Raw genomic sequence first — 23,311 nt, 5'->3', positions numbered from 1 at the left:
ATATATATATATATATATATATATAGATATATATAGATATATATATATATAGATATATATATAGATATAAGTAGATATATATAGATATATATAGATATATATATATAGATATATATAGATATATATAGATATATATATATACTCATATATACAGAAACATATATAAGGAAAAGGGATAGGAACACGTATAAAGGACGAACACAATAGAGGTGGGGAAGGCGGAATCGAACGGATCACAAGAGTAAAAATATTTCCTCAACCGGGACTCGAACACCGGATCTTTCCACTTGCCGGGCGGATGCTCTTAACCACTTGAGCTATCGAGGATATGTAATTTACCCTGAGATCCGTGGGTCTTATATGTCGCCAAGCGCCCCGATTCTTTAGCCAAGAGATGGCGTCAGGGGGCTGTTTCACCCACCAAAGGAGAAATAGACAATACACAAGAGGAAAGGTCATTGGTTAGAATTCATACAACATCATACAGGAAAAGAACAGTGCGTTTCGTGGCACGCATAGCCAGAAGAAAGAGATGAGCCACATTGGCCAAATACACATTCAAACACGAAATCCCGCCAAACGGCGAATAAATACTCATATATACAGAAACATATATAAGGAAAAGGGATAGGAACACGTATAAAGGACGAACACAATAGAGGTGGGGAAGGCGGAATCGAACGGATCACAAGAGTAAAAATATTTCCTCAACCGGGACTCGAACACCGGATCTTTCCACTTGCCGGGCGGATGCTCTTAACCACTTGAGCTATCGAGGATATGTAATTTACCCTGAGATCCGTGGGTCTTATATGTCGCCAAGCGCCCCGATTCTTTAGCCAAGAGATGGCGTCAGGGGAGTGTATATATATATATATATATATATATATATATATATATATATAAATTTCTTCTAAATGGAACGCTCTTCAGGGACACACAAATATATTAAAATACAGGTGTAGATTTTTAAAATATAGAAACACAAAGAAAGGACACTCACATATGTAGTTTTGATGTTTTGACGGCTCGACCATCGTCAACAGAATGGCATTCTCTGGGAAGAGTGGAGAGGACATATGCGGGGGAAGGGTGAGGGAAGGAGAGGTAAAGGACAATAGGAAATGAACAAGGGGGTGGGATGGGATATGTAGGCAGCTATTGAATGCATTCAGTGGGCATGGTTCAGCCCTGGGGGTTTAAATGACTGGGACACCCAGATATGCGCAATCTCGCGGGTTATCACCTCTATGCTACCTGCAGATTTGGGAAGGGTTTCAATCACCGAAACAGAGAAGCAGTCATTAAAAGATTGGTTGTGGGAAGCAGTGTGAGTAGGGATGGGATAATTTAGGAAGGTGGGAGATTTGGTGGAATAGCGGTGGTTATTCAAGAGGAGGGAAAGTGTGGTCGTACATTCACCCACGTAGAAGGCAGGGCAGAAGTTACAGGATAGGCAATATATAGTATAATGTTTTTGAGGTTCAGGTGGCATCGGGTTGGGAGTTGGCAATAAGGGAGGGCGAGGGTCTATATGTATGTGTGTGTGTGCATGCATGTGTGTATACACACACACACATAATACATAATCTGAGGGGTAATGCATGTGTTATATTATTCAGAAAAAACACTCTATCCTCAAAGAAATACACCAAGAAGTTTTGGTATTATAATTCAGGGCATCAAAAACAATGGGGTGTGTCTTTAAACTGGGTTCAAATATGTATTCCGACTCATACATATAATTTTAAATAAAACTTTATTACCTATATTGGGGCTTCCTTTCCACACCATTTCCGCAGACTTGGACTTTAATCTATTTTCTTTATCCATATAATCAAGTCTAGCAAAGAAAAGACCATCCATTCCCATAAGAGCAAATGTGGAGGCCATGTCTCGAGAATGTCCAAATGGATCAATTTGCCATCCTACTTTAGGTCTACCACATTCGCCAAAAGTGTCATTAAGCTTCCTGAAAATTGAACAGTGTTTAAGCATTTAGACAAATTCAACTACCAAGCCATGTAAAAATCCTTACTTTGCTTTGGTATAACTATATACTAACTATTATGAATACAATCACTTCATTCAGTTAAGACATTTAATCAATGATACTCATCTGAGTAATTCACTGAAAATGAAAGAATTAGTTTGAAGAGGTATTTTCAAATGAGAGGCATGCACTTTAATTGTCTTTGTTTACGTACAAACATAAAGAACTAATATACCTGAAACCCCAGGTCATTTGATCAATTGTTGACATATAGTTTGTAACAGCTTCATCATTCATACTCCAACCTCCACCAACAAATTCTAGTTGCCCAGAGTTGACTAGTATTTTCACTTGATGGCGAACAGAATCATGCTGCCTCATCCACCATTTCCAAAAGAAAGCTGTCTCCACATATATAAACCTAAAATTAAAATGATATATTTAGATCCGTTTTCAAAGCCATTTATTTCTATTACTAGTAAACAGATGTAAATGAATTCATATTCTACAAGACCAAATAAATATGATATTAAATAAAAATATGCATTAAAATCAGTCTGAAAAATTTTCTTTAAATTTATATAACACATGACTGCCTTAAAAAAAAAGTGTCATTAAACGAGGGCAGGCCGAAAGCTAATGCACACATGCTTGTAGACCGCAAACAAAATGACCTTCAAAAGCACTCCTGGTGGCATGTGGAAGTATCATTCTCCTCAACATTCATGTGCAGGTTTGAGGTCGTATCATTAATCCAGAGTACTTTGAGAAGGGAAAGAAAAAAAATGGGTAGTAAAATGTTGTGCTTGCGAGCCTGGAAAAACCATAATTGTTGATGAAACTTCTTTTGACTGAGCTTTGGGATGCTCACCAAGTTTATGTGACCTATTTTCTGGAATGAGGGGCAATGTTAAATTCTTCTCAGTATACACAGACTCTTAAACACCTCCGACGTCAAGTTTGTTGTGTTCAAGGCAGCCTGGCACCAATAATCTTGCAACATGACAATGCTCATCCACACAACTCGCTCGCAACTGGAGAGGGTCTGCGAAAACTGAAATTTGAACCGATTCTACACCCTCCTTACTCCCTCGATCTTGCAGCTTGCGATTTTTATTTTTTTCCTCAACTCAAGAGACACCTCAAGGGTAATCATTACACCTCAGATAATTTATTTATTTATTTATCGACTTAATTGGGCGAGGTTGAGACTAATAGTCCCTTCTTCCACCTAACCCTACATTACAGACATTTGACGACAATCACATACAACCAAGCCCTAGATGGAGGGAAATCCACCTAGGTGGGAATCGAACCCACGACCTCTGGGTCGGTAGGCGAGGACGTTACCCCGTCACCACCGAGGCCGGCAGATAATGCCGGAGATAATGAGGTGAAGGCAGCTGTCAAGTCCTGGATTCAAGAAAAGTCGGAAGAGTTTTTCAGTGATGGAATGAAAAAACTTCTTATACATTGGGAGAAATGTTATAGTCTTAATGGTGACTATGTTGAAAAATAAATACATGATTTTGAAACTTAAGAATTGTACTTGAACGTAATTTTTTACTGATCTTGGAGTTTGTTTTTGTTTGCGGTCTAGAATCATCTGTGCATTACTTTTCAGCCTACCCTCATACATGTAAATGCCAACCAGAGAGCTGAATGAGACAGGGTATTTTAAGAAACCAATATTTGAAACATGGAGAAAGATAAGAGGAGCTTGGTATTGATTTAAGGTATATAAATATATACCGTGATATAGCTAAGGTGATAGTATCCAGGGAAAGTTTGAGAAAAAATGTTGTGAGGCCCTCTTAATATATAAATATTGAAAATTCACTCTGAACTGAAAAAAATTCTTTTCATAATAATTTTTCATTTTTATGATATCAATTCACATTTTCTCATAAAACTCTTAAGTGCAAATGAGGATGAAGAGTTTATTCATACAAAAACATGTTTAGAAGTTCATCATTTATAAGGCTTAATTTTAAATGTCTAAAAGGTCAATGCTATTAGTACATTATTACATAGGTGAATAAAATGAATATGGGGTAGGTCAAACAAGTGTGAGATTGGAGACAAAGTACCACTGTGGATTGGGGAGAAAATTTCAGTGATGATTTCCAGTTCCTTATATAGTATCTCATTTTAAGACTTTAAGATCTGTGTAAAATGGTGATGTGAAAGAGACACTGCAGTCATCCTCTAGGTAGACTATAAATAAACAAAATGGGAGACAAAAACCTGACCTCTGAAATGGCTTTCTTTGAGTTTGGATAAAAGAGCAACTTCCAATAGCACATGAGTCATTCAATAAGTACTTGGAAAATTCAAGATATTGGACTTGTGGTATCCGAAAAGGTTTGCTTTCAGTAAGCCTGATCTTTCACTAGACTACTTTTAAATTTTCAGCTTTATCCATTACTGTTTCTTTTTCATAGACAATTGAAACTATAAACTTTCATGCATATAGAAAAATTGAACAAAATGAGTTTAATGCAGTGATTAAACACTTCAATTTAAAAGACTTAGCAATGAAATAGATCAACGCTGAGTTGGATGAAGTTCATCGTACATCATCTCCTATGTTTACCACTGTTTACAATTGGGTAACCGAGATTATATATGGCCGTACATGCACGAATGAAGAACATTGTTCAGGACTTCCAGTGGAAGTGACTTCCTCTGATATGATGGACAAAATCCATAACAAGGTTTTGCGTGATTAAGGATTCAAAGCTCCCAAAATAGTTGAGACCACAGGCACATCACAAGGTTCAATATTTTAAAATTTTGCATAAAAATTTGGGTGCAAAAAAGTCTTGGTAAGATGGGTGCTGCATTTGTTCTCAGTGGAGAAAAAACACAATTAAGTGGTAGATTTGGAGGCTGATTAGGCACTTTTCCAGTACAATCTGTGCCTATATATAACTGTGGATAAAACATGGATAGGGACACAATACCCCACACTCTAAGTGACAGTCGAAACAGAGTTGTTAAAAGTTGATCCAGCTCTGAAGAAGGCAAAGATGGTAAAATCAGCCAAAAAGGTAATGGTCACAGTTTTTTGGCATGCACATGAGATTATCTACATCAATTACTTGCGAACAAAACAAATGATAAATGAACATAAGTATTATGCACCAGATGAACAAAGAAATCAAGCAAAATATCCTCATTGTCAAAGAAAAAACTTTCTTCCATGAAGACGTACTTCCTTGGGTGCTCACCTGCACAGTTTTAATGGCAAAAATTATGGAATTCAAGTTTGAATTATCACATCCATCGTATTCACCACACTTGACCCCGAGGCATTTTTTATTACCAAACTTGAAAAAATGGCTCAGTGGAAATTAATTCAACTCAAACAAGGAGAAACATAACAGTTTCAGGCTTAACTTTGTGGAATTCCTTCATGATGAGGGTAGGGATAGAAACTACGCACTTTCACATAAAGATTTATTACTTCACACGACCATGGTTTCAATGCTGTGCATCATCGAAACCATGGTCATGTCAAGTAATAAATCTTTATGTGAAAGTGCCAAGTTTTTTTCTCTACCCTCATCAAACAAGGGGATCATTGTCAACACAGATGCCTATTTTGAGGACCTTTAAAAATCCTATTATTTGGACAAAAAAGTTAGAGTAACTTAAAAAAGTTAGAAAAGCTTAAAAAAGTTAGAGAAACACTGTGAAAAGTGAATCAAGCTGAAATAAGATATTGATGAAAAAAAAATACCCAAAACAATGTTTTTCTATTTTTTCCTAAGAACTTATAGAATGAACCATGTAGCAAAAGTATTGGATCATTTCATTACTTGAATAATTTGTAAAATTTAATCTTATGTTAATGATTCCAGTCTCTATGAACTACTATTCCAGGTTGGCGATGATTATGTGGTACAATGAGTTCTTTCAAGACAGTTTTACTAATGAAAATAAGTTACCCACCCCTAACAATGCGAGGGTATCTGCTAGCCCTTTACAAACAATCAGGAGTTAGAAGAAAATATAGTTCTTACTTCATTGCCATCTTCACTTAACTAACTAAAACAAAATTTATACTTTTTCACACATTACTATTTTTCAACCATGATTTCAATATAGGTTCACATCAGATTATGACATTATTAAGGATTCCTTCATATTATTAGTCATTATTAGGGGAGGTGGCCGACTGCCCGGGTCAATTGTGCAATCTGGATAGGTTAGTAATTTGGGAGATGTAGGATTTACAGAGAATGGAGCAAGGGAGGAGCAAAACTTGGCATCAGCATTACCCTACTCTTACACAAGGCACCAAGAGGTCCACAATACATTGTCCCATCCAATGGATAGCATACTCCACTTGAAAAGCCCTCCAAATAGCACCCCAAGCAGTGTTCGGTCTACAAGAATCCTGCCATTGCTGGAATTCAAACCCAGGCCCTCAGGGTGAGAAGCCAGTACACAAGTCACAGCACCAAACAAATTCCCTAACCATGGTCAAGTTGAAACCATGGTTAGGATATATTAAATCTTTTAGCATTGGAACAATGTAAACTTAATTTTTAATGTCTTTCATAAAGTTACACCTGAATGTGCGTGACCAATGATAAAGCCCAGATACCTATCAGTAGATCTTAACTAGGCTTTTTGGAGGTTTAACTGCATCGAACACAACATAATGGAAATTTAAACTTTTGTTCTGGATAATTACTTATTAATTTAAACTCATTTGAAACATTTAATGAGTTTTAAATCAGTTGATTATGAGTAGTGGTAATAACTTAAGGGGAGGCAACTGACAGCTGAGTTCATCTGCTTAGGGATGGATAGGAAGGGAGAAACGGTGGAGATTAACCTGGCATCGGTGTTAGTCCATTCTTTAACGAAAGGTGCCAAAGGGTTCATAATTTAAAATCCCATCCAACAGATGCTATACTCACTTAAGAGTGCTCTCCTCTAAAGCACCTTAAGGAAGGATTGGGTTTTTAAGGTAATCTACCGGTTAAGGTAGGTTTTTCGATGGACACAACTACCAAACAAATATTTTGTGACTACTAACAAAACACAACCCTAAATTCTACTCTACACCAGGTCCCTCTTCATCTCTGAGTACTTTCTTCCGCCCTTCATCCCGTCCAACATCCCTATCCTGTTCCTTCCCTTTCCTCTTTTGCCCAACATTCTACCCTCTATCACAGTCTTCAACATCCCACTGCCGGTCAAAACCCCCTTCATCCACTTTTCCTGCCTCCATAGGATTGCTCCCAACAAACCCCTCTCTTCGCCCACCATACCAAGTACTTCCTCATTTGTTTTCTTCTCTGTCCATTTCACCTTCTCCATTCTTCTCCACACCCACATTTCAAAAGCCTCCAGTCTACGTCTATCCTCCTGCTTCAATGACCACGTTTCCGCGCCGTACATAGCTACGCTCCATATCAAAGTTTTTACGAGTCTTTTCTTAACATCCTTACTCAAAGTCCCCGTCATCAACTCCCTCCTCCTCGTGAAAGCCTCTTTGCCTAGCGCAATTCTTCTCCTTACGTCCCTACTACTTTGACCGTGTTGGTCCAAAACACTACCGAGATACGTAAACTGTTCTACCTGCTCTAGTTTTTGCCCTCCTATTTTAATGTTAAGCTTGCCCTTTTTCTTTCTAGAAAATCGCATAACCTTTGTTTTATTAATGTTGATTCTCATCCCATACCTGTCGCACTGAATTTCCAATTCACTCAGCAATGCTTGCAGCCCCTTGGCTGACTGACAAACTAAAGCTTGGTCATCAGCAAACCTAACTGATTTTACGAATTCCCCGCCCACTTTCATTCCTACCTCTAGTTCTTCCCATGCCTCTTTGATCATTTCCTCTGCATACAGGTTGAACAGCAACGGTGATAATGGGCAACCCTGCCTTACACCCCTTCCTAACACTGCCCATCCTGACTCCCCGTTTCCCACCCGCACCTGAGCAGTCTGAGACATGTACAGGTTGCGGATTAGCCTCCTTTCCCTCCAATCTATTCCTATTTTCTGCAATATACTCATTATTTTTTCCCAATTCACTCTATCAAACGCTTTTTCGAAATCTACGAAGCAGGCAAATACATCCTGGTTGTATTCTATATTCCTCTCGATTAATAATCTCATTACTGCAATGGCATCACGCGTACCTCTCCCCTTCCTAAACCCAAACTGGTCATCCCCTAAGTAATCATTGGCCCTATTCTCTATCCTTTTGTTTATGATCCTGAGAACAACTTTAGCTGCGTGGGATATCAAACTAATTGTCCTATAGTCCTCACATGACGTGGCCTTTACCTTTTTCGGAATCGGAACTAAAACTGCTCTCACAAAGTCTTCCGGCCAGATTCCCTCCTCATAAATGCTACGGATCAGCCCATATAGCCTCTTCCTCCCACATTTTCCTAAGCATTTTAAAAGTTCTACGGGAATGTTATCTACCCCCACGGCCTTATTTAGTTTCATCTCCCTTAATGCCCTTTCTATCTCATTGTCTAGTATGCCTGGACCTAAGCTGTCTTCCTCTACGTCATTTTCTTTTTCAATGTCTAACTGTGTTGGTCTGAGTTCTTTACTATACAGCTCTTCTATATACTCCTTCCATCTCTCTTGGATCTTTCCTGTGTCAACTATTACCTTACCCGCCTTATCTCTAACTATTAGCATAGCTCTTCCTTTCTTACTTCCCGATAACGATTTAACTTTGCTGTACAGCGCACCGATTTCACCCTTCCTCTGGAGACTTTCCATATCCTCGCACTGCGTCTTCCACCATGCGTCTTTTGCCTTATTTGTTGCCCGCCTCAATTTATTGTTCAATTCTTTGTACTTCATTTTGCCTAATTCTGTATTTATATTCTTCCATTTTCGCCGCTCATCCATCTTTGTAATCATCTCATCCGTGATCCATGGTTTCCTAGTCCTTTTAGCGTTAACGGTTCCAATAGTGTCTTTTGCGGCTTTAGACAACCCTTTTTTGATCATTTCCCATTTTTCTTCGATAGTAATAAGCCCTTTACCATCCTCCATGATTTTCTCTACCGCCTGTTTGTATTCCTTCCTTTTCAACCCATTTAATGCTTCTACATTCCATTTTCTAACTCGCCGCCCCTGCCTTATCTTTTTGAAACGTACGCTACATTTCATAACAACTAAATTGTGGTCTGAGTCCGCATCCGCTCCCGGAAAGCTGTGGGAATTTATCACACTATTCCTAAACCTGTGTCTAACCAGGATATAATCTAGCTGATATCTTCCTGAGTCACCTGGCATTTTCCATGTATACCTGCGTCTTTTGTGGTGTCTAAACCAAGTGTTGGTGATGACTAACCCCTGTCTCCTGCAGAACTCAACTGCTTTCTCCCCGCGGTCATTCCTCGTGCCTAAACCGTAGTCGCCCACCTCATCACGATCTCTTCCTTCGCCTACCGTCGCATTCCAATCCCCCATCACTATCAAATGTTTCCCTGCAGGAACACACGCGATCATGTCCTCTAACTGATCGTATATCTTATCGACCTCTTCTTCCTTATGGTTGCTCGGTGGCATGTATACCTGAATAATAACTAAGTTCGTCGGTTCTGCTTTTATCTCCACTAGTAGTATTCTATCCGTTACCTGCTCTATGTTGACTACGCTTCTTCCTACCTCTTCATTTAATACTATGGCAACCCCTCGTTGGCTCTCGTCCCCACCGCTGTATATTATTCTATACTTATCACTCCAGTAATCCCCGCTATCTTTCCATCTCACCTCGCATAGACCTAAAATATCTATATTTCCCCTTTCCATCTCTCGCTTAACATTCTCCAATTTCCCTGTCCTCATCATTGTCCTAACATTCCACGTTCCTATTCTAACTAATTTTGTCTTCTTCTCCTGCGTCTTCTGTCCTGCTGCTGCTGGTTTTCCCTTGCAAGGGTTTCGTGGGATGATGACCGCGGAAGCCTTGCCTCCCCCGCTGCCGGGCACGACACACGGCCGATTGGGCCGAGCCCCGTGGTTGCCAGGACTCAAATTATCTCTATTGTCCATCATATTTTTCTAGGGAATGATAATTGAGGTGGTTTCCCGTTGCCTTCCTCAATAGTGTTTTTAACGTGACACCATCACTTACTGGCCGCCCCACTGGGGTCAGACGCCATTGCAGCCGCCTCACTGAGGAACAGACGCTGCGTGGACTACCTTTCGTCTGGCTCCTAACCTTCGACCTATCTGGCATGGGTGACCCTACCAGGAGCAATAATTATTACTCCCGCCAGCACAGCTCTAAGGGTCATCGGAACGCACAAGCCCTTCCACCACGTCAAGGTTGTAGTCCGGGGAGGGGAAGGATTGGGATACCACTGAAAAAGATCTGCTGTCTCCAGGATTCGAACCCAGGCTCACTGGGTGGAAAGCCAGTATGCTAGCCACTGCACCATCCCAAACTAGTTTAATTATGATAAAACGTAATAAGCTATATATTAGCTACAAGCTATGAAACTAACACTTACTTTTTATTTGGATCATGAAGCAAGGCTTGGATAACAGAATCCAAAATATACTGCACACCAGCATTCTGTGTATCTGTATGAGCTGAAAAAGATTTAACAAGACTTTGAATTGAGGGGAAATAGGTAATATTTCACCAATTATGGAGAACATAATATGCTTATCATGAGAAACGATTTCTCCCTGATGGGTCAAATAATTTATTACATCAGGAAGTCCAAAATATCAAATTTCATTGACACAAGGAAACTGAAAATATCCAGTGTTTTACAGTAGTAGTAATTGGTGAATGCATAGTGAAATCATTTTGTTATGCGCTTCCATCATGGCAGCAAGAAATCTATAAAAGTCAAATTTATCTTACTTCCTGGTATATGATTTAAGGGAAAGTAAGATGTTCCATATTACCAAATAAAAATTAGACACTTTATCAATATTTCATGGGTAAAGATTATTTCCTTTTTCAAGAAAAAGGAAATAATCTTTACCCATGGATTACCCAATTACTCTCCCCAATTCAGGATTGGGGAGAGTAATTCAAACAATAAATCATTAACCAAATGACCCGTTTTTAAATTCTTTCTGAATTCAAGCTCTTCCCACTTGTCCATCCTCATTCCTTTTTCACTCTTGTGTAACAGTTCCGGGTTAAAATCACTCCCATGGTTTTCTTCCCATAGATGTTTAGCGAAGTGTGATTGCTTGAGGTCACAAGTTCTAAAACAGCGTTTATGTTCCTCCGCCTGTGTTTTTAATGACCTCCCCGTTTGACCTATATATAATATAGCACCACAGTCCCCACAAGTTAACTTATACACAACACTTTTATTTTGTGTACATATTTTGTCTTTAGTGGTATTCAAGAATGATTTTAAGTTATTTGTATAATAAAAAGCTACTCGAAATTTCTCCCTAGGAAAAAGGTTGGCTAACTTCTGTGAAATTAATCCATAATATGGGAGTTTGCACCATTTGTAACCTATTTCCTCCGCATTAATTGGTTTGAACAAAAGATTGTATGCTTTGGAGGAACATTTTCTTTTTAGTATTTTGTAAATTAAATTTTCTTTGTAACCATTTTTCATTGCTAAACCTTTAATCGTTTTGAGTTCTTTAACAAAATTACTTTTGGAAAGGGGGATGGCCAACAGTCTGTTTAAAAGGAAATGAAAAGTGGAAAGCTTATGCGATATGTGATGGCAGGAGTTGGAGGGGATGATGTGGTATGTGGTGGTACTTTTCCGAAAAATTGCAAATTCATAGTCCCGTCCCTTTCTCGACACTGTGATATCTAAAAAATTTAATTGATTATTCTGTTCTTTCTCACAAGTGAAATTGATACTTTCGTATTGGGAATTCAGTTTGTTCATAAACTTATCTAACTGTCTATCAGTGCCTGTCCATATAACAAAGATATCATCTACATATCAGAGAAGAGAGAGGACTAAAACTTAAGAATAAAAACCTGGAATTTAACACAATTTGTAGGACAAGGATTTTACAAAACATCAAGAGAAAAATGGAAAATAAAGGTATGGATACTTTAGATTTTTCTGGTATGAGTTGAAGAAATAGCCACAATTATAGCAATATTTGTGACTGCTTGAACTGAGACAAAAATGAAAAAATATTAGAAGGCAGTTGATAATATTATTAGCAGCAAAGAGGGGATGGATGGAATGGAGAAAAGGTAAGAAATTCTCCAAAAAAGGATGTCTGAAAGATGGAAACAAAACATAGGAAGGGGATAAGGAAGCTATGGATTCTTAATGAGATAATTAGCAAGACTAAACACAGTATGAAATGGAAGAATACGACATAGAATTCAAACATATAAAAGTACAGAAACTAAATAATAAACTGGGCAAGAAAATAATTGGTAGGGAGAAACATGGTTGATGGAGCAGTTCAATGATTTGCAAAGCGTGACTAAATGGGGGCACTTACACAGGAAGGTTAAAGGACACCCAGAAAGTACATCAACAGTCTATCAAGTTAGGATAGTTTTGTGCTTGATTATGGTACTACACACTAATTTACTTCTTTGCCCTAATTAACTGCACAGGAAATACCCTTGAACCCCATGCTATATATTACAATAACTCATTATATAGCTCTACATGCATTCTCCCTCCATTGATGCATTCCAAAATGCCTCTTCTTTTCCTCCTCCTACCATGACTTCAGAGCATTCTCCACTCTATTAACACCTTCACTACTCCAATACTTCTCAGTATCTCCATCACCCATTTGTCCAACCAACTTCGAATTTCTCTCAAGAGTAGTATTTCTTATTCCTCCTTACAGCCTCTATACCATGCCTAGAACTTAATTTCCTTTCCAACCATATGAGGTCTGTTCAAAAAGTATCGCGACTTATGTGTTTTTTCAAAAAATATTTATTTATTCATGAATATCTATTTTGTTCCCTTCCAAGTAATCCACTTTGGATATTATACACTTGTGCCAAGTTTTTTTCCGATGCTCGGAGCACTTCAAATAATCATTTTTTGTGATGTTGTTCATCTCCTCCTTCGATGCAGTGTTTATCTCGTCAATCGTAGCGTATCGTCGTCCTTTCATGGGCCTCTTAAGTTACGGGAACAAGAAAAAGTCATTGCGGTCAAATCTGGGGAATACGGTGGCTGCGGGATCATTAGTGTGTTATTTTTGGCCAAACATTCGCGCACAAGCAACGATGCGTGAGCAGGGGCGTTGTCATGGTGCAAAAGCCAATTTTTGCTCTTCCACAAATCCGGGAGTTTGTGGCGGATTTCTTCACGCAAAATGGGATATAACTTGCAGGTAACATTCCTTATTTACCGTTCTACCCTGTGGCAAGAACTCGTGATGCACCACGCCCCTGCAATCGAAGAAAACTGTAAGGGAAACTTTCACATTCGACCGAACTTGGCGTGCTTTTTTCGGTCTTGGCTCGTGCTGCAGCTTCCATTGGGATGATTGAGCTTTAGTTTCCACGTCATAACCATAAACCCACGATTCGTCAACAGTTGTGAGCCTCTGGAGTAAATTTGGGTCGCCGCGGACGAAGTCACTAGCAATGTTAATGCTTTGCTGTTTTTGGTCGATATTGAGCAATTTTGGTACGACTTCGAGGCGACCCGTGTCATGCCCAAATCATTGGTAAAAATCGAATGGCACGAGCCAGTCGATATTTTTAGGTCCTAAGGCAACTTCTCTAATAATGATTCGATGATTGGCCAATACTACTTTCTTTATTTCATCAATGTTTTCGTCTGTTGTGGACGTGCTTGGGCGTCCACGCTCTTCGTTGTTCACATCTTCTCGGCCCTCTGAGAATATTTTGCACCACTAATAAACATTGCTTTGGTCCAATGTAGCTTCTTCATATGCCACAGTCAACATTCGGAATGCATCTGCATATTTAATTTTGTTTTTCACACAAAATTTGATACAGGTTCTTTGTTCCATTTATTGGAATGGGGAAAATCGAAGACAAGCCAAAACACGTCCCAGCAAAAAAACTGACAAAAATTAACGGAACATGCAAAATATCCAAACGTTTTGGTGTAAGGGAGAGACATAAGTACCATACATAACACCACAAAAATATCAAAAATCAATAATACGTAACCCGCGGAAATTCAAAATTCGCGATACTTATTGAGCAGACCTCGTATATTTTCATTTTTCTTCGCACTCACATCTAAAAACCCTCCTATATTTTTCTATGTACTTAAAGAGCCCATCATTAACTCCCGACTCTTTCTGAAACCTTCATAACCGAACACAATTCTTCTTTTGATGGCTTACTACTTTGCCTAGATACTGATGAAACATTTGCTAAGTTGGTGAATTTTTCTAGGCTAATTCCCACAGCTGTAATGTTTATCTTAGTTTTTTTTATTTCTTGAAATTCTCATTGTTCCGCATTAATATTCTTCCATCCATAGTCCATTGTTCCCTAATCAATTTTCAATTACCTTTCCTATTCATTAATTTTGTACTTGGGACCATCAATTACCATATAAAGGATGACAAATGAATACTTGAAGGTAATATAGACGATTAACGAAGAGTATGGGCATACATGTATGCAATACCATTGCAGTATTGAGGTAACTGATGAAAAGAAATATATTTTGACAGAGTAAACTGGTGCCAATTAATGAACATATAGCAGAATACAGACATACACTGTGAATCTAGGATATTTAGAAAGGGAGGGGGAAAAACTGGGTGGACACCCCTGATTTTCAGTGTATAAATAGAGAAAATGGTTTAGAATGAGAAAGACTGGAGGTAGTTTTGAAACAATAAATATGAATAACTCATCAACTCTGCAATGCTTGCCAATGATATAGCTTTGACTAGCCAGTCAACCAGCAACCACTGCTGAATGTATCATAAAATCAGCATGATAGGTATGAGTGGACAGCCAAACAATGCAATAAATTTAAGGGGGTTCTCAAGAAATAAGAAGTTAAGAGTTAAGTCAAACATTAAAGTCGAGGGATGAAAGAAGACACTTTGCTTTTCCACATAGAATATTTTTCGAATTTTCAACGTGGAAAAGCAAAGTATCTTCTTTCAATTCATTAACATAGCATTTTAACCTTTGCCCACACATTATGAAAATGTAGCTGCCCTCTCAAAACTGGAATTGCAATAAAATTTCTGTGAATGAATTTCAATCATGGAAGAGATTAAGATGTAGAGCTTATAACAATAGTTTATTGATTCAAATACTTGACATTACATGCTTTTACGCTAACTCAACATTTGAGAGGATTGCACTGCAATGTAGTACACCATACACCATTTTCAATCTTCTTCGACACGTGAGATTAATTTATAGACATAAAGTCATGTGGTGTACCAAAATCACCACAGTACGACGAAGAATTCGAAGGAGAAACTGGCCCAGGTTGCAAAAATATCGGCATGAGTGTAGCATCCTGCGTTCCTGCAATCCGCATACCAACGTATTTGAAGAACACGGAACTTTGAGAGAAAATCCTAAAACCCGCACTCAGCAGAAAGGAAAGGAAAGAAACCAAACAGTTCTCGCCAATTTGTATAATGTAACGTTAGGATGGTGTAATTTCTGTCCATGGTTGGTTACGTGTTTAAAAGGTAAGCGCTGTCCCAACGCCATCCAGTTTATGCAACCGTCACGACACCTATGCATTCGAAGGTTGTACTTTTTCTGGTACACAAGAAGCACGCAAGGACTCTTAACTATTCAACGCAGAGTATTGATTCCGCCACAACTGAAAATGCCTCGTAGCCACATGCAAAATATATAATCAACCTAACTAAAGAAGCGAAATGAACTTACGCAAACGATCAAGGATGATCACGCTTTTCCAAGCCTTCGAACACTCGAGCTTTTTACAATGATTCTCATAAATCATAAGCTTTGGTATCTTTTGCACTCATTAAAAATAAAAATGCCCCTTTCATCAGCTTTTAAATATTGACACGAGATGCTGACCCAATAACGTAAAACATTATAAGGAAAACATCAATGGCTGTCAAAAGCTTATACTGCATACATTAGCTGAAACAGTTGAATTCGGTGCTTTGGAACACGCTTAAACTTGGTTCCTTAAGTTCTGCGGGAGCTTTTTTGGCTTCAAATCGATAGAGCCATATTCCAAAGAAACTGCGGGAGATGCCGCAACAGTAACTTTTAACGGAGTCATCCGCTAATGTGCATTTCAATGCAACAATTTCAGAGTGTAAAAATCATTCGCCTTGACTGGGATACGAACCCAGATCCCTCAATATCTGGTCGAAAGCATTCGACCGGATATTGAGGGATCTGGGACCGTATCCCAGTCAAGGCGAATGATTTTTACACTCTGAAATTGTTGCATCGATAGAGCCATCTTAGATTTTGGCGCCTATCGCAATGGTTTATTATATACACGGCGAATTAACACCGGTCAGGTCGAACGAATTCAATACCGTATATCCATCAACTTAATGAATATTTGTTCATGCGAAAAAGTGTCCTGTCACAGGTCTTGCAGACTGATTATACAGTTTGACATTTTTAGACTTTACTTTCCGATTATATCTGCACAAATTTTCTCAGATACGAGTGACGGGTAATTTACGAGTTTATCTTTTTATTTATCTGAAACAATTTATCTACTTGGATATATATTCTTATCTGTTTATTCAGTTGAGGCAGGGGAAAACAATTAACCTCTTGATTACGTATTTTTTGCTCAGCTTATGCAATTTATCTTCGAGTGTGATGTTATTCAACTCAAGAATGCAGTACACATGGCAACAAGATCAGCTTACTTAACTCCAATGGTTAATCACTTAAATCTGAAAACTTTAGCTTAAGCTTAGTTTAACTAAAGTTTTATGAACTAAAATAAATACTTGGTTTATTATGGCACAATTCCTTTTCAGGACAGGCAAGCCAAATATTTATGAATTGAAAGTTGTAAACTAAAAAAGATTATGGGCTAAATATCTCACTCAAACGTTCACACAAAGATCAGCATTGTAAATAATTATGTGGACAAAGATGCAACTCTGACAAAGTAATGTTATATTCTTGAGAGAAGTAAGGAGTATCAGGGTCTTCCCTAAGTAATACAGTTTCAATTCTAATTTGCATGTTGTTAGATAGATATTTTCTACATCTGAAGGTGCAAGTGTATGTTAGTTGACAGTATATATATTTGCATGCATGTAACTTAAAAAGGTTTTCACATGAATGTATACACCTCTGAGCGTATATGTTTGCATGAGCATGTTGGTTTTGCATGTGGTTTTCTTCTCTTTTATGGGTGGTACCCACCCATAAAAGCCACCCACCACATGATCCGGTGGTGACTTCCGGGGTATTACATGTATGTAGATGCAGAACAGATGAGGTAGTTAGGATAATGTAAGCATTTTTTCCTTGCAAGAGGTGACATTAACATCACAATTAATAGCAGTATAGTTCTCCTGAATGGAAATAAATGTACACTCCATTACTCTCAATCTCCTTATCTATACTCATTCAACTCTCAACAGCAATAAGATTCAGTCTATGTCATCTTCGTAGTAAAAGAAATACTATGCATAGCAACCCTTAAGGAGCAACATGAGATTATGCTACACATATAGTTTACAACATATATGCATGCATTCCACCGCATCAAGGAACAAGTGACGTTAAAATTTAACAGCTTTTAAGTAGAAAAGTTCAATTTCAATTCATTATTATATTTCATTTGAAACAAAATGTTTTAAGGTTAGGCTGAAGTGCTATATAAACCTGCATTTGATCAGAGCAAAATACGTATCTATAATGATAAACAATAATATTCCCAAACAGTTTTGCATAAAATTTGATAAGCTCAAATAAGCCTATGTTAAATTATAACCATTCAATACACAATAGCTTTATATTTAAATTCATAACTACACTAATAAAAGTGTTGCCTGAAATTTTAAGATTTAAAATAAGTACTTGTTTTCTTACAAATAAAGGCATGTACTTTCACAGCAGACCAAATCAAAAAAGACTGGATTTTGTTATATCTAAGTCTTTCTCCTGTATTTTTTTAAGGTTGGGCAGGGGTTGTCTGGGAATGACAGAGTCACACTAAATTAAATCAGTTTTTATTTGTTTTTGGGGATGGTAAAGCATTAATTACAACTAGATATGCAACAAGAGTTTTTACAACTTTCACCAACTTGAGTTTAATGAAGAATGGATCGAAGGATAGAGCTACAAAATCAAATCTACACAACCTTTTCCATCTACATTAAGAAACTTCAACTGAAAACACTGGAGACGTTTTAACAAGTAGCAGCAGATATCCACCAGTCACAGTAATGGATAGAATGAGAACAGTTGGGAATGAGATGGTGTGGTGGCTAATATACAGGCTTTCCACCCAGAGGGTCCAGATTTGAATTCTGGAGATGGCAGATCTTTTTCAGTGATATCCTGATCCCCACTTGAGGTGCTTTATGGAGAGCATTTTAAGTAAATAAGCCATCCGATGGGTGGGGCATTAAGCTATGGACCTCTTGGAGCCTTTCATTATGAGTAGGGTAATGCCAACATCAGGTCTCTCTCCAAAATTCCTCCTTCCCCATCCATCCTTAATTATGTATGTAACTGATCTCAGTCGTAAGTCACCTCCCCTAAAGCTACTACCACAGGAACAATTATTGCTCACTAACATTCTCTTTTAAGTCTTAAGCACTACTATACTTATAATCCCTGCCTAATAATACCATGAACACTCTAGAGGCCTATATTACAATTAAGAGTGTCCCTTGGAATGCAAGAAAAGAAAAGGTACCCTGAGAATTATTAACAGGTCTTCTACCTGCTTTGCCTTAACCTGTGGAAGAGAGGAACATTGTCTGTCACATTTCTTTCACTAACAAAAAATACGATCTAGCTGCTTCAGCTGAATGGTTAATTGAAATTGAATTACTGGTTACATTCATCTTATTTTTCTTGAATGCTAATGAAGTAAAATATTAATGTTTTTCAATGCTGCCCAGTGTGGAATCCAAAACTCTTCATGAAAACTAGTTGGTTTACCTCTTAATATCGCACAAACTCTGCCTATGACTGATAGAATATACTGAATGCATAGGTACTTCAAGAGGATCGAGGGGGTGCGGTGGCTTATATACTGGCTTTACACCCAGAGGGCCTGGGTGCAAATCCCGGCAGCGTAGAATATTTTTCAGTGGTATCTCGATCCCTACATGAGATGCTTTGTTGAGGACACTTTGAGTGAGTAGTGAATTTTCCAATTATTTTCTAAAAACTATGGCTTTTAATGATTATTATTATGAAACAGAGACTATATACAAACTTACATTTACAAAGTAAGAAATGCAAAAAAATCAAGTTGTGGAATAAGCTAACAATCTAGAATGACTGAAAACAACTTGAGGCTTAAAAAAACACATATTTGTGGTCCCATTTAAATGCCGACATGCCCTATTACCATTTGAAGTGTGAGAAGGGCATGAACTGTATTATGGATACTTCAAAAAATTCAAATCTATGACACTTTACCATTTATTTATAATTTGATTAATTGTAGTGGTACATGCTTTTAAACATTTTTCCCCATTATAAAAAAATCCTTTTCAGTATTTATACTATAACTAAGTACAAAAGTGTTGCAGGAGATTAACTGGAGGTAGAGTCAACGGTTATTAAATCCGCCTATAGGAGAAGCTGTGAATAACATTTGCATCACAAATGTTCAGGAGAACAAAGGAACTGTTAACTGAATTCCCAACATTAAAATTATTTAAAGCTGAGATAGAAGCTTTAAAACTTACAACCAAAATAATACTGGTCCACAGTCTTCAGCCATCCAACATCATCATGTGTATGTGCAATAAGATGCACATTTAGCATTCCAGGCACTCCTTTCGGGCATGACTAATAAAATAAAAAGTTAAGGGATCCATTTTCAACATGAAGTATAAACTCACAACTGTTCATCAAAGAGAGAAATGTTAAATTCCCGACTCTATGATAACAATAAACTGAGGGTTGCAGAGGATGACTTCTGAACTATATTTAATTCTGGGAGCTTGATAATGAAATCAAATTTCAATTAAATGGATTAAATCCTTGAAGCTGTCGAATAAACAGAAAATCCTTCGGTTTCCGCAGTTACCCTTAGCTCTTTTCCGCAGTTGTTTTGATAATGGGAGAATCCTAACCGTCGTAAAACTAATTTGGATGACACAAATCTTTAAAAATATAAAAGACAGCCGAGTGCCGCAAGAAACTTGAAACATGTTATAACCAATTTTTAAACAGTAAAATATTGGAAAATCCCTTCATAAAAAGATTGAATGACCTAAAATTTAAGTGAAACATCTCAAGCACTTATGTAACACCCCTTATATGCATGAATTAGATAATTATAACGTAAGTAATTGAATTAGCTACTCACCTCGTAGCCACAAACACTTTGAGATTTGTGTGACCCAGCAGGGAATGCAATAACATTCCCCAGGCTAATGAATAATATGTAAAACCAGGGACTTCGTTCAAACATTTTTCCGCTGCGACACTGATGATGTCCCTCAAGAACGATGATCTCAGAAAAATCCTACTCCACTAGCACCATGGAAGGATCGACCGCACAGTAAGAGAGAAAGCCGTCAATTCGTATCGCAAACACCGGCAATCGTAGTCATAACGGAAATATCTGAACAACCTTTGCTCATTTATTCCTCCAACAGTATCTCTCCAATTACCCTACCGTCATCCAGAATCAGCCAATCCCAGAAGTCAAAGGCTGACCTTCAATGTCAAGGCACGATAAGGAACTTCGTAGTATCTGTTAAATCCAAGACAAGAACCGGTCACCTACCAACGGGAATCGAAACTAGAAAATATCCTTGAGTTTCCCTCCCGCCCCCTCCTCTCTCTGCGAGGGAAATATGGATGCATCAACCCGCCATTCCCAGGTTTTCAAAGGTCGAAATCGCTGAGATATGTGTTGTTATGGAAGTGAAAAAAATATCTAAGCCAATTTGGTGTTTTTCTCTCTTACTAATCTCGCTGCAAGAGAAATATGGACGTCTCAACCTGTAATTAAAAGCGATATCCAGGTTTTCAAAGTCGCGATACCAGTTGTTTCGTCGGTGAAAAAATTACATATTTTCCAGCCGAATATTAAAATAATTGGGCTTTATACGGCAAGCTTAGAGGAAGAAAGTAATTTTCTGAAGAACCCTGTGATTAAATTCGACTTATCAAAAAGATAAATTCATATATCAACGAAGACTATTTCAACAATTTTGCTCAAAGTAAGAGTGCGAGCGAAAGTATTTGCAATAAAAAATTTTAACATTCAGGATTAAAATTAAATAAATGTGTACTGCATAAAATAATAGGCATCGACTATACAAAATTATTAATTAAATCATATTGATAAAATAGACCAACTAGTACGACGTAGTTCTTACATAATATTTTTGAAGAACCAAAATTTCCAATGTCTTCACCTATTTTTAGTTAACAGTTCTAGTCACATTTGATGCCAAACAATTGCGTTTAGCTCCCTTCTGCCCTCAATTGTGAGGCTTTTAATAAGTCAGCTGACGACTAACGTGAAAACAGACAGCCGCCATATTGAAACTATAGCCAATCAGGGTAACTGACCCCGGCCCGTTAGCATGGCATAACTCCTCGAAACTCGGGTCGTAATCGCTCTGAGCGGCGAATCTCATTTTCGGCCGTATCACACCGCCGGCAAAGAAACTCCGTGGGCAAATGTGAGTCCTTACGGTCTCTCTTGGCCGTAACTTGTAAGTCACCGATGCTAGTCTTATAACGGATCGGAAGTTACTCCGTTACAGCGGATAACATCGGCGTTCAACTCAAGAGAAAAGATAATACCAAGAGAATGACGTCACATGTTATGGTCCATAGACAAAAGAAAAACGTTTTACCCATTGATTAAATGGGTGGTTAACAATAAGCGCGGAATTTCATTTTGCTTGGCAAAAGCAAAAAATGTTTTGCCATCTTATTATTTTAGATGTAACTTTCCATTTCTAAGAACGATTGATAAAATTTTTTTGCTGAGCTTCAATTACTTATTTCTTGCCCTGTTCTTGAGAAAAATAAAATCAGCAATGTGACCATGAAGCAGGCAGCTGACGCAAGAAAATATATGGGTAGAACAGCAACTTTGCAGTTGGAGTATTTGAAGGGCCAATGGGGAAAATTTATATTTAGAAGAAGTGGGCAGATTTGTCCGGCATAGCAAGTACGCATACAACCCACAAAACCGTGGAATGGAGGTGTAAGGTAATTAGTAAATGTATAGTTGTATAACCTATTGTCTACAAAGTTTCAGTTTAACTCATTAAATTTGGGGCGCAGTCCCTTAATTCTTACAAACGGATTTGTGATGTAATTATTTGTATTTAGTAATAAGATAAAGCATTGCAATATTGTAAAGGCAAGGGCCAAAAATATAAAGCAAAATGAAGAAAGGAACAGGATCGTAAATTTTCAGGTTTCAAATACTGCAACGGTGAAATCTATAGTTTTTATAATAGTTCAGTAAATTCCTAATATTTTCGAGAATACTTCTGTTTCAATGTCAAATCTAGACGGGCAAATCATCAATATCACTGAAGGCACACATTTTCATTGCCTGTTTTAACACTATCTTCACCCAGGAATGTATACATTGAAGTCAGCAATCAGTTGATCCTGAACACAACATATTATTGAATAAATAATTTATTTCAGGAACAGAACTCAGAAGTAGTGATGGACTTGGATCAGCAGAAGAAAATTATCCTACCACTAGAGGTTAATTTCAGCAATAATTATTTTCGAAGATTATGAAATGGGTTACCTCAGTCTCTCTGTCACCAAATTGAAGTGCCAACAATCCCATTTTCGAGTTATCTTATCTGCTTGCCTTATGTAGATTATTAGGTGGTGAAGAAATGCCATCCTTACGAGAAGAGAAACCACCCTCCGGTAAAAGTTTGCCTCACATCTGTAATTTAAAAACAACAGAATATTTTTTTATTATTTCATAAACTTTACTTCATAATATCACTTTCACGTCACATACAGACAATTTTGGGCTCACAGATTTTCACTGACATTACTTGAGGACCAGAGTAAGGTAGTATTTGTTACTATGGTAATCTCCAACTTCTCTCTAACAGTACCTTTTATTGTTCTGTTGCAGTAGGTCCAGTTCAGCAAAGCCAAGATGTAAGTCATTATAGTTTCAGTGCGAGAGTTTTTCAGTCTTTTCAACATGCATACATTCACCATGATAG

The 23,311-nt window shown here is 37.8% G+C and overlaps 1 protein-coding gene across 2 annotated transcripts in view; it reads right to left on the bottom strand.

The window, feature by feature from the left end:
• The window catches only part of LOC139687111 (lysosomal alpha-mannosidase-like), a 53,417-nt gene extending 32,569 nt beyond the window's left edge, over positions 1–20,848 (bottom strand). Inside the window, exons 1-5 of one of the 2 annotated variants that reach the window (XM_071584227.1) lie at positions 20,446–20,848; positions 19,820–19,922; positions 10,504–10,585; positions 2,229–2,414; positions 1,767–1,972 (exon numbers count right to left, since the gene is read on the bottom strand). In XM_071584227.1, coding sequence (XP_071440328.1) covers positions 1,767–1,972; positions 2,229–2,414; positions 10,504–10,585; positions 19,820–19,922; positions 20,446–20,550 — 682 coding nt within the window. In that variant the 5' untranslated portion in view covers positions 20,551–20,848. The remainder of the gene's footprint in view (positions 1–1,766; positions 1,973–2,228; positions 2,415–10,503; positions 10,586–19,819; positions 19,923–20,445) is intronic. The other variant, XM_071584226.1, reaches the window with a different exon arrangement.
• Between the last annotated feature and the right edge of the window lie 2,463 nt (positions 20,849–23,311).

This window comes from Hetaerina americana, unplaced genomic scaffold, assembly GCF_022747635.1.
Source record: "Hetaerina americana unplaced genomic scaffold, ioHetAmer1.1.p SCAF_17, whole genome shotgun sequence".
In the NCBI taxonomy this organism is placed as follows: domain Eukaryota; kingdom Metazoa; phylum Arthropoda; class Insecta; order Odonata; family Calopterygidae; genus Hetaerina; species Hetaerina americana.
This window is presented reverse-complemented; position numbering and strand designations above follow the sequence as displayed.